Source organism: Phyllosticta citribraziliensis (genome assembly GCF_038025025.1).
Source record: "Phyllosticta citribraziliensis strain CPC 17464 chromosome Unknown J3D65scaffold_3, whole genome shotgun sequence".
Lineage (NCBI taxonomy): Eukaryota > Fungi > Ascomycota > Dothideomycetes > Botryosphaeriales > Phyllostictaceae > Phyllosticta > Phyllosticta citribraziliensis.
This window is the reverse complement of record NW_027117340.1, coordinates 1,633,066-1,649,738: the sequence shown is the minus strand read 5'-3', so window position 1 is coordinate 1,649,738 and position 16,673 is coordinate 1,633,066. Positions and strand designations below refer to the sequence as shown.

Below are 16,673 nucleotides of genomic sequence, written 5' to 3'. Positions count from 1 at the left end.
TGGTGGATGCGTGCAGCTGCAATATTGATTACTTGTGAAAGAGGTTGGGGTTCGTGCCGGGGGCAGGGAAGCAAACGGGACGGGAAGTGGCGGGGATGAAGGGTGTTTGTGGACAAGGGACTGGATTTGACTGCGAAGAAGAATGGGGAGAGCAGAGTGGGATTGACAGTGACTTGGAGGGTCGTGGGTACCGTGTAAAGAATGCTTGTGGTGATGTTTGTTCCCCCTAGAAATCCCCCCTTTTCAACCGAACAAGAAGTAGCGCCGGTACTCGTGCTCAACTTCATCGTCCATAGAGCCACTTCGTTTTCATCTGGGCACGCATTCTCTGCAGGCCAAGCAAACGACTTCAAAAGGAAATCTTGCACTTCTGGTTTCTTAAAACGTTCTTCTCTCGCACCCACACGCAGGTACCCGCCTACCCGGGCAGCCCGCGAGAGATCTCCATTTCCCGTACATGAAGAAACGCAGTGTGTGCAAGCCGTCGATCGATGCATCAAAAACGCCTCTTCTGCAGAATCGAGAAGAAAAGAAATATGAAGGAAAAGAAGAGGAGAAAACGGCGTGACACGACATCCGCGGTGTGTAGCAGCGCAGTAGCAGCATGGCTTGCATACTCTCCCTCTACATGTCTGCAGTGCAGCGGTGATCAAAGCACGATGATGCGACGTCTCTCAAAGTTGGAGCGAGCAGAAGTTACATGTCGTGCTGCTGTGGAGTGACCGTGGCGGACTGAGTCCCTGCTTGCTTCCCTGCGCGTAGCCAACGCCTGTCCAGCAGATCAGTGTTCTGAACTCGCAGAGTCGATCGACGCGTCTCCTCCTGGACTTGCAGCGAAGACGCATTTGCATGGCGGCTTCCTGTCCACAGGCGGATATATCGTGGCTTTGTTGTTGGTGTGGTGCCGGGGACACCGAACAAAAGGAGAAGGGCAAGAAGATGAAGGGAACAACTGACCGGAAAACTCCACCATCCTGCTACCGTGATGATCGTGATGTGGTCAGACAAAAGCCACACGGCATTGCTCGCCTCTCTGCCGATGGACTTGCCCAGAGGAGCAAAGTAATCCTGACGTACATCTTCATCCCCATTCTGCCACCATCATCTTCCATGCGCCAAGTCGCAAAGACGTTGTCGAATGCACGTAGTCAACGTACAGGCGCCCTACACATTTCTCTGCCGCCGCCGTATGTACCTCCGAAGACTCGAGGTATATCCGAGAGATGGCTGCAGAATGCAAACCCCATCATTGCCGACCCATGCCTGCTCACCGGTCGAGCTGCAGCATCGCGTCGGCAGGTCCGCACACCCACTGACATATGCTGGCGGCCGCGTCCCGGGTCCTCAAAAACCGCCAGTATAGCAGCGGTTTGCTGGTTGATTAGCTGCCCTGGAAAAATCGGCCAGCCAGCCACGCGCAATGACCGGTCCGTCGATTCGTTTTCCTTGCTCTTTTTTCTGCGCCCGCATCATGTTGGTGCAATGTCGCTATCCCGTGGCGTCCATGGCACTGAAGACCGCGAGGCCACCAACACCACGGCACCACGTGCGGTTGCAAAGTGTTTTGCTAACGGTCCGACGAGCGGACGGCCTGCTTGCCTGCCTGACATGAGATCATCACAGCGGAGCCCTGTCTGTCTCTTCATCGTTGTTCGCTCATGCAGACGTCAGCTCTTCAACCGCGCCGGCTCCTTGGTAGATGCCGGAGGCCGTTCGCGATGGTGTCCGTCGACTTGCCGTCGGTGGCTCGTCAGATCCTTTGGGGTCTCCCTATCTCACACGAGCGGGCTGCCGGCCAACAACGGAAATGGATCCAGCCCAGCAAGGCGTACAGAATGTTCGCTTGCTGCACGAACATTGCTCGCTTCGGCTCGCCCGTGGTCGGTCGCTCCGCTCGCTAGACGGATTCCAGGGCTCCAGCCAGCCGCGAAAAAGTTCCAGACCGGACATGCCCAGTTTGCCGAGTCCAGCCCAGCACAGGGTACAGTGGCTGCGCAGCGCAGTAACGCGACTTCAGGGTTCGGTGTCAGGGTTCATGGACTCAGGGTCGATGGCCGCTCCGGGTCCGGGAATTTGCAGCGGCGGCGGCGGCGGCGGCAGCGGCGATGGATCCCCCAGGGTTAGGGTTGACAGTGCAGCAGCCGACAGGGACATGGTCAAGGTTAGGGTCAAGGATAAATACATGAGCAGGGACATGGGTTCTGGCCGGGCTGAGTTGCCTGCTTGCTGCGTAAGGGAGACCAGGGTGCCACATCGCCAACGGACGAGCGACGTCTTCTCCATTGGTGGTGCTTTGCCAGGGATAGGCCAAGATGTTGTCCGCAGTCTCGTTTCGCCAGCCATCTGTAGGCGCTGCTCAGCACGGCGCTCGTGCGTAGAGAGTAGGTATCTACTTACCTACCTTCTTTGCCACGACGATGCCGATGAGATACGACGACGATGAGGCGCAGACCGGTAGGCACATGTACGTAAGGAAGTTGATACACGAAGATGGTGTGAGAAGGGGCCGAAAGAGGCAACTCAAGTCGGCGGCGCGTGCCGCGAGGTGCCTGATTAGTAGACGGACGCATTCTATCAGGAAATGCGACAATCATTGGATCGCGATGGACTTTGGGGGCGAAAAAGAGACTGGAAATGATTCGAGAACAAGAAAAAAATGTGACTGAGAAAATCCTCCGATACGTCGGTCGGCAGACAGGCAAACGGTGGGCGGCGTGGAAGCAGGCCAAGCAGGCAGGCGAGCGCGTGCCGACGGATCCTGTTCCAGCAAGGTACCGAGGTACATATCCATACATGAGCATGGCCTGAAGCGGGGCGGAAGGGCGCAATTAGGAGCGCTCGTTGGTGGAAGAAAACGGTAGCAAAGAGGAATGCAAGGGGATAACTAAAATGACTGAAAACAAGAATTCAAGGGTCCCAGCAGGTGGACGAACTAGGGCGTGGGCAGATCCAATGACGTTGGCAACAACGATGATGATGACGACGGCACAAGGGATTGTGCTCGTCGGATGGAAGATTTGTGCCCGCAGGGCAGGGCAGGGCAGGGCAGGGCAGGGCAGATAGGGCTCACTTGTGTCACGTCTGGTTGTCTTCTCCCGTGGCGTGGCTGGCGACATGTCGGCCAGGAGGCTTTCTTTCTCTGAGCTGACCGGCGGCTGCAAGGGCGTAGGGATGTCAGGCCCTGGTCCTTGTCCCTGCATATAGCCCTGGGGCCGGCAGCGGGGGGCACTTTGGAGGGCGACTCGTGGGAAACAAGAGTGGTGATGGAGGTGATGGTGGTCATGGACAAGGAACTTGGTAACATAAGCCATGATTTGCATGACGACATGGGCACGGGCAGCTGAGAAAGTCGAGGTGTAGCATTCGGTCGCTGGGGGGGGGGGTTGAGAGATGGCAATGTGAGCAATCGCAAAAGCCAGGGTTCGCAGTACGAAAGCGAGCAATGCACCTCAACACCATCTCAGCCATCGTGTCCGTCCGCTCGCCTCGGGACTGCAGCATGCACGAGCTACATACATACGCACAAGATGACGCTTACGGACGCGCCGCAAGCATAGGGGCAACCTCCGTTCCGCGACAGGACAGACAGGACAGACAGGACAGTATCGAGATGACCCGCAGACTGCAGCAAGCCTCATGCGGCTGCATCGAGATTGCCGACGAGTAGCAAAGAAAAATGAGAAGGAGACAAAAAAAGGAAAATTGATGCGTCGGCTATGCGCCGGTAGTCTACCCGGAGTCCGAGGCCTCGAGCGAAAGTCAAGGGTGCACCCAATGGCGGCATTCTGCACCAGTGAGAACATTTGTGGGTTCCAGAAGACAGCGGGCTCCAAGGTAAAGTTCTGGATTACACGCACGCTGAAAAGTTACAGGGGCACAAATAGGGGCCGCACAAGTTGCAGGAGGAATGCCCCTGACAGAAAATGCCAGAAGTGTAAGAGAGCTCAAAACACAACAGGTGCTTGCAACCGTGAGCAAACAACAAATTGGACTTGGAAATAAGAGAAAAACAATTGGGCAAAGACGATTCATGACATGTCAAAGGAGAGCAGAACGGAAGCATACTATCCCTAAACCTAAGGTGGCAGGGGAAAGAGACGTTTGTACCCCTAAAATCAACTCCATCTACTTCTTACCTTTCTTTCTCCCAATCGCGTGACTGCACACCAAGAGAGCGAAACCTCGTTGGCGTTGCCATCATCTCGCGTCGCCTCGGTCCGTCTCCGTCTCGGGTCTTCCGCTCAGCAGCCGTCGGGTCGCCTCGCGCTTCATTGACCCGAGCTTTCGAGCGCGTCCCCCACGGACCCCGTGAGGTCATCATGGCGGGGTAAGGTGTACCACTGCACCGAACGACGGCGGGCCAAGCTGCGGAGCCCCGCGGGAGGCGACGCCTTGTAAACTGTTGAAGTCCCCGGCAACTAAAAAAAAATTTGAGACTGATGCCAGCGAAGGGAAAAGGAAGATCGACAAAGGCAGCAGCACCCTTTCGACTCGGGAAACCAACCCACCTCCCATGGCTCTCCTCGCAAACAAAGTCGCCGCGGTGACGGGCGGCGTTACTGGCATCGGCCGCGCCATCGTGCTCGAGTACCTGCGGCAGGGCGCCAAAGTTGCCGTCAACCATCTGGGCGACAGCGCGTCCGAGCAACATTTCAACACGTTGGCCGAGCAGGTCAAAGCTGCGGGGACCTCCGGAGACAACCTGATTGCGGTGGCAGGCGACATTTCCAAGCCCGAGACGGCGACGCGGCTGGTGCGCGAGACGGTGGAGCGCTTTGGCCGGCTCGACGTCTTTGTGAGCAATGCGGGCGTTTGCAAGTTTGCTGATTTCCTCGAGTAAGTGCATGTCCCCAGTGGAGACCGCGAAGAGGAGCACCAGGGGAGAGAGACTAAACGACGCGTTGCGCGCAGGCTCGACGCGGACCTCTGGCAGTTCACGCTCAACACGAACCTCGGCGGGGCCTTTTACGCCGTGCAAGCGGCGGCACGGCAAATGGCATCCCAAGGCGACGGCGGCTCCATCATCGGCATCTCGTCCATCAGCGCGCTGGTCGGCGGCGGCCAGCAGGTGCACTACACGCCGACCAAGGCGGGCGTGCTGAGCCTGATGCAGTCGAGCGCGTGCGCCCTCGGCAAGTACAATATACGGTGCAACGCCCTGCTGCCCGGCACAATCAAGACGCAGCTCAACGAGGAGGACCTGGCGGATCCGCAGAAGCGCGCCTACACCGAGAGCCGCATCCCGCTAGGGCGGACGGGTGAACCTGCAGACCTGGCCGGCCCGGCTGTGTTTTTGGCGAGCGACTTGTCGCGCTATGTGGTGAGTTTGGACAACAGTCTTGTTATTCCCCCGGGAAATCATCGTGGGCTGACGGCTGGCTGTAGAACGGAGCACAGCTCCTGGTCGACGGAGGGCTGTTTGTCAACTTGCAGTAAGGTAGAAACGAACAACAAATTTCAAAACAAACTCGATGCGCATTGCATCTCTATTTTCGCACACTCGGCGGCGTCAACCCGTACGCCTCGACCGCCGTGCCAAACCACACCCTATCCCTTTGCTCGTGGCTCAAGTCGTATCCTCCAGCCTCGTGGCCGCCGACGACCCGTTCCACGGCATCTCGCCAGAGGCGCCAGGCGCGCTCTTCGCCGCCGGGCCCGCGCACGTTGCAAACGGGCCAGTCGCTACCGAACATGACGCGCTGCGCGGTGAAGCAGCGGAAGACGACGTCGAGATACGGCTTGAGGCGCGTGACGGCTTGGTCGGCGGTCGCGTCGGACGCGAGGTCCATCTCGGAAAAGCCGCCCGACAGCTTCATGTAGACGCGCGGCAGGCGGGCGAAGCGGCGCATACAGACGGTCCATCTTTCGAAGGCGTCGAGCAAGGCTTTGTTCTGCGAAAGGGAGGGGAGGTGATGTTGGAGCATGTCGGGTTTGCATAGGTGGTCTGAGGAGGTGTCGTTGTTAGCGCTGGGATAGTGCAAGGGAAGCCACGTGGGAGAGGAACGGCGCTACCGGTAGTAGCAACCAATGATGGAAAAGGAACACTAGACTCACTCAAAATGAACGTCAACCTCCCCTGACCCCGTTCCGCTATCCCCTCTGCATCCTCAAGCCCTCTCACCTTCTCAATCATATCCGCCACAGCCTCCAGTTGCCACGGTCCGCCACTCCTTGCATCAACGCCAATGTCAAAGCACCAGCCCCTGCGCCCGCACTCTCTCAGATTCTCCATCCATCCGCTGCTACTAACCAACCTGCGAAACGCCGCCTCATCCGTGATGCCCTGGACAAGGTACCGCCAACCGCGCACGCGTGCCCACGCTGCCACGCCCGCAGTCTTCTCCGCCGCGTCCAGGTAGCGCCCGAAGGCGATCGGCGACGCGTCAAACGGCGCCCAGGGAACGAGGCCCCAGAGCATCTCCCTGCCCGCGTCGTCTTCTTCAACCAGAGAACGAAGCCACGCCAGCTCGTCCAGCGGGCCGGCGCAGCGCGTCAGGATTGTGCTTTCGTCATCAGCTCCGCTGTCTTCGACGGGCGTCAGCCGCCGGTCCGTCTCGATGAAGACGGCGCCGACGACGGGAGCGCCGTGCGAGGCGGCGAGGTAGTGGGAGAGAAGATACGGCCGCGCGAGAGGTGCGCCGGGCGTCATCCATGTGTGGCCGTCTTCGTTGGCGGCGGATGCGGGCCAGAGGTGGATGTGGGAATCGAGGATGCGGGGGCTGGCGGGTGGAGGGGAAGCCATGGTGGGTTTGGAAGGGTGACTGAATTCAATTGAAAAAGAAGCGACTTTGATGTTGTTCTCGTTGCGAATGAAGACTGAATTGAGTGACTACTCTTCTGGATAGGCGTGAAGAAGGCTGCTGGGCGCGAGTAGCAGAAATGACGATGACGTGAAGGAAACTGAAGGAAGCACTGCAGTGAAGCTTCGGTTACCCTCACCGTCCACCAACCACATCAAACCTCCTCTCCAAACCGACAGCCGTGTTCAAATCGCAACGCACCTGTACGTAAGCAAAGGCAACACGCTGGAGTATATCCGCCTCTCAAAAGCCGTGCCGCCCCTCGTCGAACTCGGGACCCCGACGCGTCGGTTTGCACGGGTTACCCGGTAAGGACACGGCTGCTCGGCACAACGTCACACCGAGCACTCGCGCCCTGTGCCCTGCGCCCAACAACGAATCGAAAGCGCGAGCGCGTAGAGTGGGGGACAAAGACAGTCCGCTGGTTCGCTGATGGCATAGTCGGTGCCGGTGCCGGTGGCACCCCCACGCGGGGTAGCTGGTAGCGTGCGTGGCGGGGGAGAGGGGTTCGCTGGGAGATGGTTGCGAGCTTGGTTACCGCAGCTAGATGCTATGTACCAACGTACCGCTGCTCTCTCACCTCGTTCCCGTCCGATCTTTTGTCTTTTTTCCTCGCCCTGCCAATCCTTTTTGCCAATATCCTACCTTTCCTCGTTAGGCAGAGGAACCAAGTGGCCCTAAAACAGCGTCGACGGCAAGTCATTGAGCATTGAACCACGCAGACAAACCATTTACCTGTACGTACTCACAATCCCAACCATCTGGTGTTGTTCCTCCTGTTCCGCCCGCCGGGGAACGATCTCAGACACATTTGCCTTGGCCTACTTGAGCCGCAACATCCAAGCATCTGTCCGTTCTTGGCCAAGGGTCTCGTCTCATCCCGCATCTACAGGCATTCCCCGAACTTATCATTGGCTTCCGCCCGAAAAAAACGAACACCAACCCACTCGTCAGTATGGTTACTTCCCCGCCCAAGGGCATCTACGTGCCTGTAAGTAGACAAACAACTTACCTCTATGGCCCCTCTCAAACCCATCATATGGAGCATCAAACTGATCTTTACCTAGGTCCCCACCTTCTTTGCAGCGCCCACGTCGCCCACCGAAGAGCATGCCGCTCCTCTCGACGTGCCCACGCAAGCCGCGCACGCCGTGTACCTGGCGCGCAACGGGATCCGGGGACTGGTGATTCTGGGGTCGACGGGCGAGGCCGTGCACATCACCAACGAGGAGCGCTTTGCCGTGCTTTCCGGAGTGCGAGCAGAGCTCGAGGCGGCCGGATTTCCCGACTACCCCATCCTCGCAGGCACGGCGACGCAGAGCGTCGACGAGACGGTTGCCCAGCTCGCAGATGCCAAGCGCGCCGGCGTCCAGTGGGGCATGGTTTTGGCGCCGGGCTATTTTGCCAGCGCCGTGAGCCAGTGGGGGTTGACGAGGTGGTTTGAGCATGTGGCAGACAAGAGCCCAATTCCCATCTTGGTGTAAGTCTTCTCCCTTTTCTTTGATCTTCTCCCTTCTTAGCCGCCTTCACATGCTGCATGTGGCTTTCACATGAACACATGCAGGCTTCTGGCGGTGAAGGCAAAGACCGGCAGCGCATGACAGCCACATGGCCAAGCTGGCTTGACAACTGCCGACAGCCCATGGCTCGCAGTAGCAGCAGATCAGGGACACATCTGATAACTAACAATCGCCGCTGGCCTGCAGGTACCACTACCCGGGCGTGTCCAACAACGTCGTCATCTCAGCCAGCACCATGGAGCGTTTGGCACAGCATCCCAACATTGTCGGCTGCAAGCTGTCGCATGGCAACCTCGACGACTTTGCGCTTGTAGGCCTGAATCCTAACATCGACGTCGAGGGCAAATTTAGGCCGTTCACGGGTCTGGGCCAGGTGCTGCTGCCGGTGCTGACGCTCAACGGCGCGGGCGCTATCGACGGACTGGCGGCCGTGTTCCCCAAGACAGTGGTGCGCATCTTTAACCTGTTCGAAAGTGACCGTTTGGGCGCGCTCGACGAGATTCGCAAGCTGCAGTACACGGTGGCCAAGGGCGAGAAGCTGCTAGCCAAATGGGGCGTTATTGGCGTCAAGGAGGCCATCAGCCGACTGCGCGGATACGGAGTTCGCGATGGAGGGCGCGTGCCGCTGCAGGGCGGCTTCCCCGGGGGCGACGCGGAGTGGGAGCAGTGGAAGGGTGCCATGGCGGAGCTCGAGGCGGTAGAGAAGACGTTGTAGCTGCAGGATGCAAATCAAGCTGAGAGGTCATCTGAGCCCTAGGATGCGATAAACACTTGCATTAGCTTGCGGCTCTGCTCTTGGGGGGCTGGATTGGCTAGCTCGCGTCGTTAATGTGCCGCGTGGCTTGGGGGCGTATGTGTGGAGGATCAGAGGCGATGCATGCTGGTGGTGCAGCAGATGGCGATGTTCAAGAATTGATCACATAATGTGGCTTTGCGAATACGATGCGGATCCGATGGTCGCATGTCACGCTTGGTGTGTTGAGAGTGAGAAAAAGACCGACCGTATGCACCTGACGGCTGAGTGCGGTAGATGGCGCTGGTGGGTGTCGATTTCCACATGTGTCGTCGCCTTGACATGCTGGCAGGCTTTCTGGTTCTGATGGTTGAGATCGTCGTGGTTCCCCCCGCACGCGGACGAGTCGTGGACAAGCTCGAGCGTTGACTTGTTGGCGGCACCGTGAAGTGTTCCCGTCCGCACGGGAGGGAAGGGATCACGCTCGAGACACGGTGCGGGCTTGAATCATGGCCATGGCGGACCGAGTCAGACAAAGAGTGGGACTGCTCGGCGGAACCACCGTCGTCGAGTGCCCCCAAAGACCGGGTGTGCTGGCAGTTGAGATATGATGATGGTGGCTGTGGAGGAGTGGGTTGATGGGATCATTGGAAGATGTGCTGCAAGGGCAAGTTGGCCAGCATTGATGTGTGGTTTGTTCCTGATTGTCGTTGGCGCGGTGCGGAAGTACTGGCAAGCCTTCCCACTCGTTCGTCATGGGGCTGCTGCTCCACGGATACGCGACTCTGACTCCGCACACCCACCCACCTGCTCACCAACGCCGGGCAAGCTGTTGGCTGCTGGCTGACGTCCTGATGATTATTTGCAAACGGCAAAATAATGATGCTCCGTCGCCGAAATTTCGCCTGCCACCATGTTCTCTGCCCGGCGGGCACCGTGTTCCTGTTCCCTGACGAGCTGAACCAACGTCGTATGCCGTGAAAGCTGTATGGAAAGGCCGTGTGGCGGCCAAGACGGCGACAAGGAGGACGAGACGCGCGCTTGCGCAAGCAATTCGTACGACCTGAGGTGAGCAGAAAGCGGAGGTGCCGACATCCAATCAGTCCATCTGAAGGGAGCGAGAACCGTACTGCAGCTGAAGAGAGAGAGAGAGAGAGAGAGAGAGAGAGAGCCAGAACACAAGTGGGTGGAGCCGGGTGCGCGAGTCGTATCGCGATCCATCATCATCATTGTTGGCAGTAGTTGGCAAATTACGCAAAAACTTCAGCGTCCACCCACAGCAGTCGCTCCTCCACTCTGGCCTGTGCGCGGCGATGAGGCGATGAGGGTCCAACACAGAGCTCCTCGCGGGATGATCCCTGGACACCCTCCAGTCGAGACTACCGACGCCCCGAGGATCTTTGCTTGGGACAGACATGTCGGCGCCATTGTCGTGGGGTCGTTTTGTGTCGTCGTCGTCGTCGTTGTCGTCGAAATGAGATGGTGCGCGCGGCGCCCAGTCTCGCTCAATTTCTCGCCCTCGCTCCCCAAAGCCTCGGACAGTCATGGGCGGGCTAGTCGTCGCGACATGACTTGGTTGCTAGGGACCTTGCTGCGGGAGCGACCGCGCGAATGACATACATGGGACAAAAAGCAAAGAAGCCCTCGATCGCCCGCAGGGCCCTGCGCTGCGCGTCTAGGATTCAGCTGGCTCGGACGACGAAGCGAGTGGGTCGCCCAAGGATATTGGACGGCCTGGATTTGGTCGACGCGGAGAAGTGAGGAAGAGAGAGAGCATGCTGCAGGACAACGAGAATCAAAAACATGATGAATGGCAGAGAGCGAGTGGTACCTGGCAGCGAGGGTGTTCTGTTCCGACCCCAGGTGCCCTTTGCACAATCATGCCGCCCGTGCTTGCCGCTTCCGTTGCCTCGGACCACCGCCTGTTCGATTGTCAGTGCAGACCTGAGCGCTCAACTGATGATGAGGAGCTCTCCGGCAGGCCGAACGGAACCCACCTCACCCACCTCACGGCTAGCGCGGGAGCCGTCGGCCGGAGCGCAAGCCGTCAGGGTACAACAACCACAGCCATCTGTCGTCAACTGAACGAGCACACCGGTCGGGTCGCCGTAAGAGCTGCTGATCGAGATTCCAACATGGGACTCCCCGGTAGAGGCTGGTGCTCAAAGCGGCGGCTTTTGGCGAGCACTTTGGGGGCGGCGTCCCCAGGTTGTCGCACAAACTGATTGTCAACAGCCAAGCGACGTCGACAAACAGTCTGTGGCGCAAACTCGGTACATGGTGTGTACCAATGGCGGTGCTGTCGGCTTGTGGGCACTCGCTCATGATTATTGTTGCTGCTTCCGGTTCATTCCTTGCACGTCGTCGCCGCCATGAAGAGACAGGCAGGCAGGCAGGCAGGCAGGCAGGCAAGCAAGCCGGAGAACCCTTTTTTTTCCCCACCACGGGTCCAAGGCCGGTCCTGGGGCCCAATGGGGAAAAGGCCTCTATGTGTGTAGGTACGTGTGTACACTACTGACCCCATCATAATTCTCGTGTCTGGCTGGCCGGTTGCCCTGCTTGCGTGACGAAATAATACTGGAGCTGTCTGGTGCGTGGCCCGCGAAAATTTCGCCGCCGTCGACCGGCCGCCGCCCGGATACCACACCACGTCTTGTTTGTGCTGAGGTGTGCTGACGGTCGTTTGACGAGGCTTTCTCTCCGGTCTTTTTTTTTTTTTTTTTTTTTTCGTTGCATGCTTTTCCTCTTGCCATGTGCTGCGCTGTAGAGTAGCATTTCAAGGTGGCGTCTCCAATTGGCAAAGCTTGTCCATCATCCGCGCGGGAATAGAGCACTGGCACCACCGCAGCACCGTCCGTCCGCCCGTCCGCGCTGCCGTCCGGCGATGCCCTCGGGACCTTGTTGTGGCCAGGGCGCTCGTCTCGTCTCCGCCCGTCAATCCCTCCCCCGGCCAGCGGCGGCGGCGGCGGCGGCGGCGAAAGCCATCATGACAAGGGAAAAGGAGTAATAAGCAGAAGACCCGAATGAGAAGGTCTTGTCAGCCAGCGCGCACTGTGTTTGTTCGAAGCTCGGTTCTGCCGCGGAGCGCGGAGCGGGAAAGGCACCACGGCCATTGCTGTTGAAACCTTGCAGGTTGGATGCAGATCCAGCGCTGAACGGGAAGAGCCAGTGATGATGAATCGGAACTTTTTTGTCGAGCCCTCGCTCTCCCTCTCGCCAGCCAGTCGTTTACTGACGCGGCGCATTTCCGGACCCGCCTACCCACTCGCACGCTGGCTCGCTCCCACCTCTCCAGCCTCTTTCTGCCTCTCCCGACATCCGCAGTGGCCCCATTCGTCTTTATCGAGGGGGCGAGGCTTGTTTGGCGAATTCCATGCCATGTGCAGTGCATGCAAGGCTCGTTGGAGGAGCATCGACAGGAACCATTCGAGCTTCCCAGGACTGCAAGAATACCAACGAAGCGTTCAAGTCCGTAGCATCGACTAGTACATGAAAGACAGTGAGCATCCAATGTCCCCACAAAGATGGATACAGGGAGTAGTCGAGTGGATGTGCGTTTTAGCGTCGGGGAGCTGAAGAAAGACGGAGAGACGCAGACAGAGAAGAGACCACTTGCCGATTGCGTCCAAGCCAGCATCATCCCGATAGAGCCGCAGCTCGCACCCCTCCACCCCCCAGCCAGCGCGCCGCCGCCATCTGCTGCCACTGTCGCCTGTGATGCACAATTTGACGCGCTCCAAAGCTGATCATCACATGCGCCGCAGCCAGCCCAGCCCAGCCCAGCCAGCTGCCAGCCGTGACCGGCTGCCGCCGCCGCCGCCGCCGCCGTATGCTGCGAGGCGTGCATCGTTCAAAAGCCAAAATCATCTCATCAATGCAGTCGTCTTTTTTGGAATCTGTGTAGCATTAACCTGTAGTGGTGCTGTCTGTCTTTTTTGCTGTTGCCCCCCTGAAAGAAACCCCACACCAGACTATCGACCATGATCGTCAACGATGCTGCTGATGATGATGACGGGGAAAGAAAAAAGAAAAAAACTGAAAGAAAAAAAAAACCCCTGCTACTACTGTACACAGCCGCTTGTCGTGATACAAGACAAAGAGAAGGAAGAAATAGACACCCAATATGCCCAACCCATGTAGCAGCCTGAAAACCCCCCAAGTCGCTGCCGCCCTCTACGCCATTGCGGGATATCAGTATGTAATCGACCAAAAAGACCCAGCAGCTCCCAGCGCCCAACGCGATGATGAAGTGTGTGTGTGTGTGTGTGTGTGTGTGAGAGAGAGAGAGAAATGCAGCGGGAGACGGATGAGGAAGCGGCGGCTTCGCAAATCCCTGCTCGTCCGCCGGCCGCGGGAAGAGAAGAACCAAAAAAGGATGAAGCTGACAATGCATGCATGCCTCGGACCCCCTTTTTTTGTGTTGGCCCAAGAAAAGTCGACCGGCCGCTCAGTCTCTTTCGCATCGCTCCAACAACGACGACACCCATGATGCAAGCAAGAACAAGCGATGCAATGAGGATGAGTGCCCAAAAAAGATGATAGGAGAGGAGAAAAAAGATTAACCCAGGTCGTCTATTTTGGAAGTAGCAGGGACTGATGCAAAGACTTCTTTTCGCAATCCGTTAAAGAGGAAGTGATGTTCGATCGGGACTTTGGAGGCACCATTCTGATGTCGTCGTCTTCGTCGGCGGCGGGTCTGCTGCCCCAGGTCGTCTGCGGGAGCGGGAGGTTAGCCGGGGGCGCGTGCGGGGTTGATTGATAACGGCAGCAGCAGCAGCAGTAGATACTTACGGCATTGAGTGTGACCAAGCCCCAAAGCTTGATCAGGCCATGGACGTAGCCGAACATGACGACGACGGGGAGAAGGAGCACAATGTCCTCGGGGTGGCGGACAAAATGGGGCATGAGCTTGGTGCACTTTGTGAGGACGACCCAGGCGGCAAGCAGGGCGACGCCAGCGACAAAGGCAGGCTGGGAGAGGGACTCGCTCTGTGCGGCGAGGTTCCAGGTGTAAAAGAGGCAGAGGTCGTATGGGAGGGCCCAGGCGGTCAGGGTGGTTTGCTGGACGGCGTATGTGCTCCAGGGCTGGCGGCTGGATACGGGGTCAGTTATTGAGAGAGTAAGCAGGGGATGAGGATGGGGGGAGAGACGCACGACCAGGTGTGGCGCTCGACAAACATGGTCGTCAGGTTGCTGCGCCAGTTGCTGCGGACCCAGCGCAGGCATTGGCGGAGGTAGCGCGGGTTGCACTCGAGAGTCGTCTGCACCTCGGCCTCGGGGTGGTACTGAACGGTCGTGTCGAAGCCGTGCGAGACCATCCAGCGGGTGATGAAGTTGTCGTCGTCGGCGTTGAGGGTGTAGCCGTTCCACTTCTCGTTTTGGAAGCCGTGGGTAAAGTCGCCGTTTTGCAGGATTTTGGCGCGATAGGCGACGGTGCGGCCGCTCAGGCAGGGAAGCCCCCCGTCGAGCTGGGTGCAGGCCGTGATGTCGAAGTTGCGCCTGCGAATGTACATCTCGCCGAGAAACTGCCACAGGTAGGCCCTCGAGAGATAGCGCAGCTCGGGATTCCTCTTGACGCGCTGATTCGTACCCACGCCGCCCATCTTGGAGTCCTCAAACGGCGCCAGAATCCACGGCAGCAGGTTCCGCCCCCAAGTCACGTCGTCGTCGGCGAAGATGATGATCTTGGTCTTGACCTCGGGGATGGCCACGCACATCTGGCGCCGCTTGTTGGCCTGGGCCACGCTCATGATCCTGACCGTCCGCTCCGCCGCAGCGCCCATGGTCTTGACCATTTGATTGGCCCGCTTGACATTGGCGTCGATCGTCACCAGAAGGATTTCTGCTGGCCCACAGCTCAGGATGGACCGCACCGTCGATTGCAGCTCCGGCCCGTCGCCATCAATCGACGGCAGGATGACCGTCACGTCGTCGTTGGTGTGCGTCGGTTTTTCCGGTATGGGCGTTGGCCTGTACAGGCAGTAGAAGGCGACGGCATTGACAATGGTGCGGAGGCCCTTGAGGAGACTGGACAAGAAGAAAAGAAAAAAAAATCAGTACAAGGATTCTTTGCTTTTTGAGGGAGGAGGGGGGCAGTCCTCACAAGACCAGGAAAAACACCGTCATCCACCAATGCCGGTCGACAATGGACCACAGAGTCTCCATGGCAAAACGAGGGACGCAACGAGACAAGAGTCCAAGGGACGAACGACGGCGAGCAGGTTATTAAGAGGGGAGGCGAGGAAGGGGGTGGGATTGGGGGTTTGAGAGGGCGGAGGAGCGACTAAATAATGCAGCCACAATCATTGAAGCCCGGGGGGTGGGGTGGAGAAGGGCATGCGATATATCATTAAGAGCAAGCAGACAAGAGACATGGACCCAGAGTAGCTAATAGTGCAAGATGATGTCGAAGAATAATTGCGCATAGCCCGGGGGCCCACCAGCGGTTCTGAGCACGACGTGCATGGAGCCATGGCCCTAGGCCGGATCGTCAGTGTGAAGGTCCCGCCGGTTGGAAAATGCGAGAAATGGGCAAAGCGCGGCATGGCATGGCATGGCATGGTATTGTGGATGACAAGGGAGGGAGGAGGGGTGGGTGGATTGCCCGAGCGGACGAGGGTAGGGTAGGGTAGGGTAGGGTGTGAGGTGTGGGTGGCCCTGCTCCCGCACCGCAGTCAGTCAGTCAGCCTGGACCAGGACTGGACTCGCCGACGACTCGACTTTTTTTGGCGAGCACGAGCACCGGCGCAGGCGCAGGCGAGGGCGACCGATCAAGGTTTGGGCCTGCTGCTAGTGGTTTTTTGGAGGAGTCGAGTGGGGAGGTTAAGAATAGGCTGGCCGGCCGGTGTGGATGTCGATGTGGGCGCAAGCCGCGCGGTGCGGCCGGGAGTCTGTGATTGAGGCACGGCTGGGAGCGCTCGTGCTGAGAAGGCCGCTCATGTCCGTCCCTTCAGGTTAGGTTGCATATGCAAGTCCGTCTCTCGTCTCTGCTCAGGTCAAGTCGTGCGACGTACGGCTGCCTTTGCATTGCCTGCCGTTGCCGTTGCTCGTGGTCCTGCTGTCTGCAAACAACAACGAAGAGACCGAGAAAAGGAAAAAAAAAAAAAAAAAAAAAAAAGAGTCGAGTCCGCTCAACCTCCATCCCTCCCTCCTCCCCCCCTCTGCATCCATCCTGCATGCACCTCCCGGGAACACTATTGGCAGTGACAATCTCTACAATCACTTCGATCCCGCATCCATGGCATGGCGTCTGCACTCTGCATTTGCGCCGCCGTCCTTCCAGAATCCCTCGTCCATGCCGTGGTTTGATGATGCCAGCGTCTGGCTCGGCAATGGATGCTTTCGGTCGGCTTTGGGCTGGCCTTCGTGTGTGATGTGTATCCCTCCCGTACCGACACGCGCTACCCTCAGGTCGACAAGTCGAAAGCTCCAAAAAAATCTCTTGTCAAACCGCGGAACATGGCGAATTGCCAGGCACCAAGCCCGTCACGCCCTCGGTCCCACGTCACGCGCCTCATGCCATCAGGGCCCTCCATCAGCAGCACTTCGCCCTCTCCCCGTACTACAACATGCCATACCACCCACCTCACCCCCCAGTCAGCGCGCCATTGACGTCCGACG

General features: G+C 58.5%; 8 protein-coding genes across 8 annotated transcripts; 4 read left to right on the top strand and 4 right to left on the bottom strand.

Annotated features, from left to right (window-relative positions):
- Nucleotides 1-673: 673 nt before the first annotated feature.
- On the top strand, nucleotides 674-2,200 carry J3D65DRAFT_262315 (uncharacterized protein). Its single transcript, XM_066794890.1, has 2 exons — nucleotides 674-1,828; nucleotides 1,981-2,200. The coding sequence occupies exons 1-2, from the start codon at nucleotides 850-852 to the stop codon at nucleotides 2,004-2,006; spliced, it is 1,005 nt and encodes a 334-aa protein (XP_066657914.1). The 5' UTR covers nucleotides 674-849; the 3' UTR covers nucleotides 2,007-2,200.
- A 2,058-nt stretch (nucleotides 2,201-4,258) lies between these two features.
- Nucleotides 4,259-5,624, top strand: J3D65DRAFT_262075 (uncharacterized protein). The gene is made up of 3 exons (XM_066794887.1): nucleotides 4,259-4,836; nucleotides 4,912-5,320; nucleotides 5,386-5,624. Exons 1-3 carry the CDS (start codon nucleotides 4,514-4,516, stop codon nucleotides 5,434-5,436), a joined length of 783 nt encoding a protein of 260 aa, XP_066657913.1. The 5' UTR covers nucleotides 4,259-4,513; the 3' UTR covers nucleotides 5,437-5,624.
- On the bottom strand, nucleotides 5,167-7,090 carry J3D65DRAFT_262116 (uncharacterized protein). Its single transcript, XM_066794889.1, has 3 exons — nucleotides 7,002-7,090; nucleotides 6,055-6,912; nucleotides 5,167-5,944 (listed from the first exon to the last, which is right to left on the bottom strand). The coding sequence occupies exons 2-3, from the start codon at nucleotides 6,740-6,742 to the stop codon at nucleotides 5,487-5,489; spliced, it is 1,146 nt and encodes a 381-aa protein (XP_066657912.1). The 5' UTR covers nucleotides 6,743-6,912; nucleotides 7,002-7,090; the 3' UTR covers nucleotides 5,167-5,486.
- A 273-nt stretch (nucleotides 7,091-7,363) lies between these two features.
- On the top strand, nucleotides 7,364-9,282 carry J3D65DRAFT_617088 (uncharacterized protein). Its single transcript, XM_066799523.1, has 4 exons — nucleotides 7,364-7,537; nucleotides 7,693-7,791; nucleotides 7,868-8,280; nucleotides 8,507-9,282. The coding sequence occupies exons 2-4, from the start codon at nucleotides 7,756-7,758 to the stop codon at nucleotides 9,033-9,035; spliced, it is 978 nt and encodes a 325-aa protein (XP_066657911.1). The 5' UTR covers nucleotides 7,364-7,537; nucleotides 7,693-7,755; the 3' UTR covers nucleotides 9,036-9,282.
- Nucleotides 9,283-9,631: 349 nt separating this feature from the next.
- On the top strand, nucleotides 9,632-10,714 carry J3D65DRAFT_262081 (uncharacterized protein). Its single transcript, XM_066794888.1, has 2 exons — nucleotides 9,632-10,121; nucleotides 10,176-10,714. The coding sequence occupies exons 1-2, from the start codon at nucleotides 10,042-10,044 to the stop codon at nucleotides 10,666-10,668; spliced, it is 573 nt and encodes a 190-aa protein (XP_066657910.1). The 5' UTR covers nucleotides 9,632-10,041; the 3' UTR covers nucleotides 10,669-10,714.
- A 1,015-nt stretch (nucleotides 10,715-11,729) lies between these two features.
- Nucleotides 11,730-12,813, bottom strand: J3D65DRAFT_617077 (uncharacterized protein). Its single transcript, XM_066799522.1, has one exon. It carries the CDS (start codon nucleotides 12,691-12,693, stop codon nucleotides 12,091-12,093), a length of 603 nt encoding a protein of 200 aa, XP_066657909.1. The 5' UTR covers nucleotides 12,694-12,813; the 3' UTR covers nucleotides 11,730-12,090.
- A 67-nt stretch (nucleotides 12,814-12,880) lies between these two features.
- Nucleotides 12,881-13,804, bottom strand: J3D65DRAFT_261940 (uncharacterized protein). Its single transcript, XM_066794885.1, has one exon. The coding sequence runs from the start codon at nucleotides 13,444-13,446 to the stop codon at nucleotides 12,925-12,927; it is 522 nt and encodes a 173-aa protein (XP_066657908.1). The 5' UTR covers nucleotides 13,447-13,804; the 3' UTR covers nucleotides 12,881-12,924.
- J3D65DRAFT_617073 (putative polysaccharide synthase Cps1) lies at nucleotides 13,411-15,687 on the bottom strand. Its single transcript, XM_066799521.1, has 4 exons — nucleotides 15,157-15,687; nucleotides 14,208-15,080; nucleotides 13,845-14,145; nucleotides 13,411-13,766 (listed from the first exon to the last, which is right to left on the bottom strand). Exons 1-4 carry the CDS (start codon nucleotides 15,216-15,218, stop codon nucleotides 13,626-13,628), a joined length of 1,377 nt encoding a protein of 458 aa, XP_066657907.1. The 5' UTR covers nucleotides 15,219-15,687; the 3' UTR covers nucleotides 13,411-13,625.
- Between the last annotated feature and the right edge of the window lie 986 nt (nucleotides 15,688-16,673).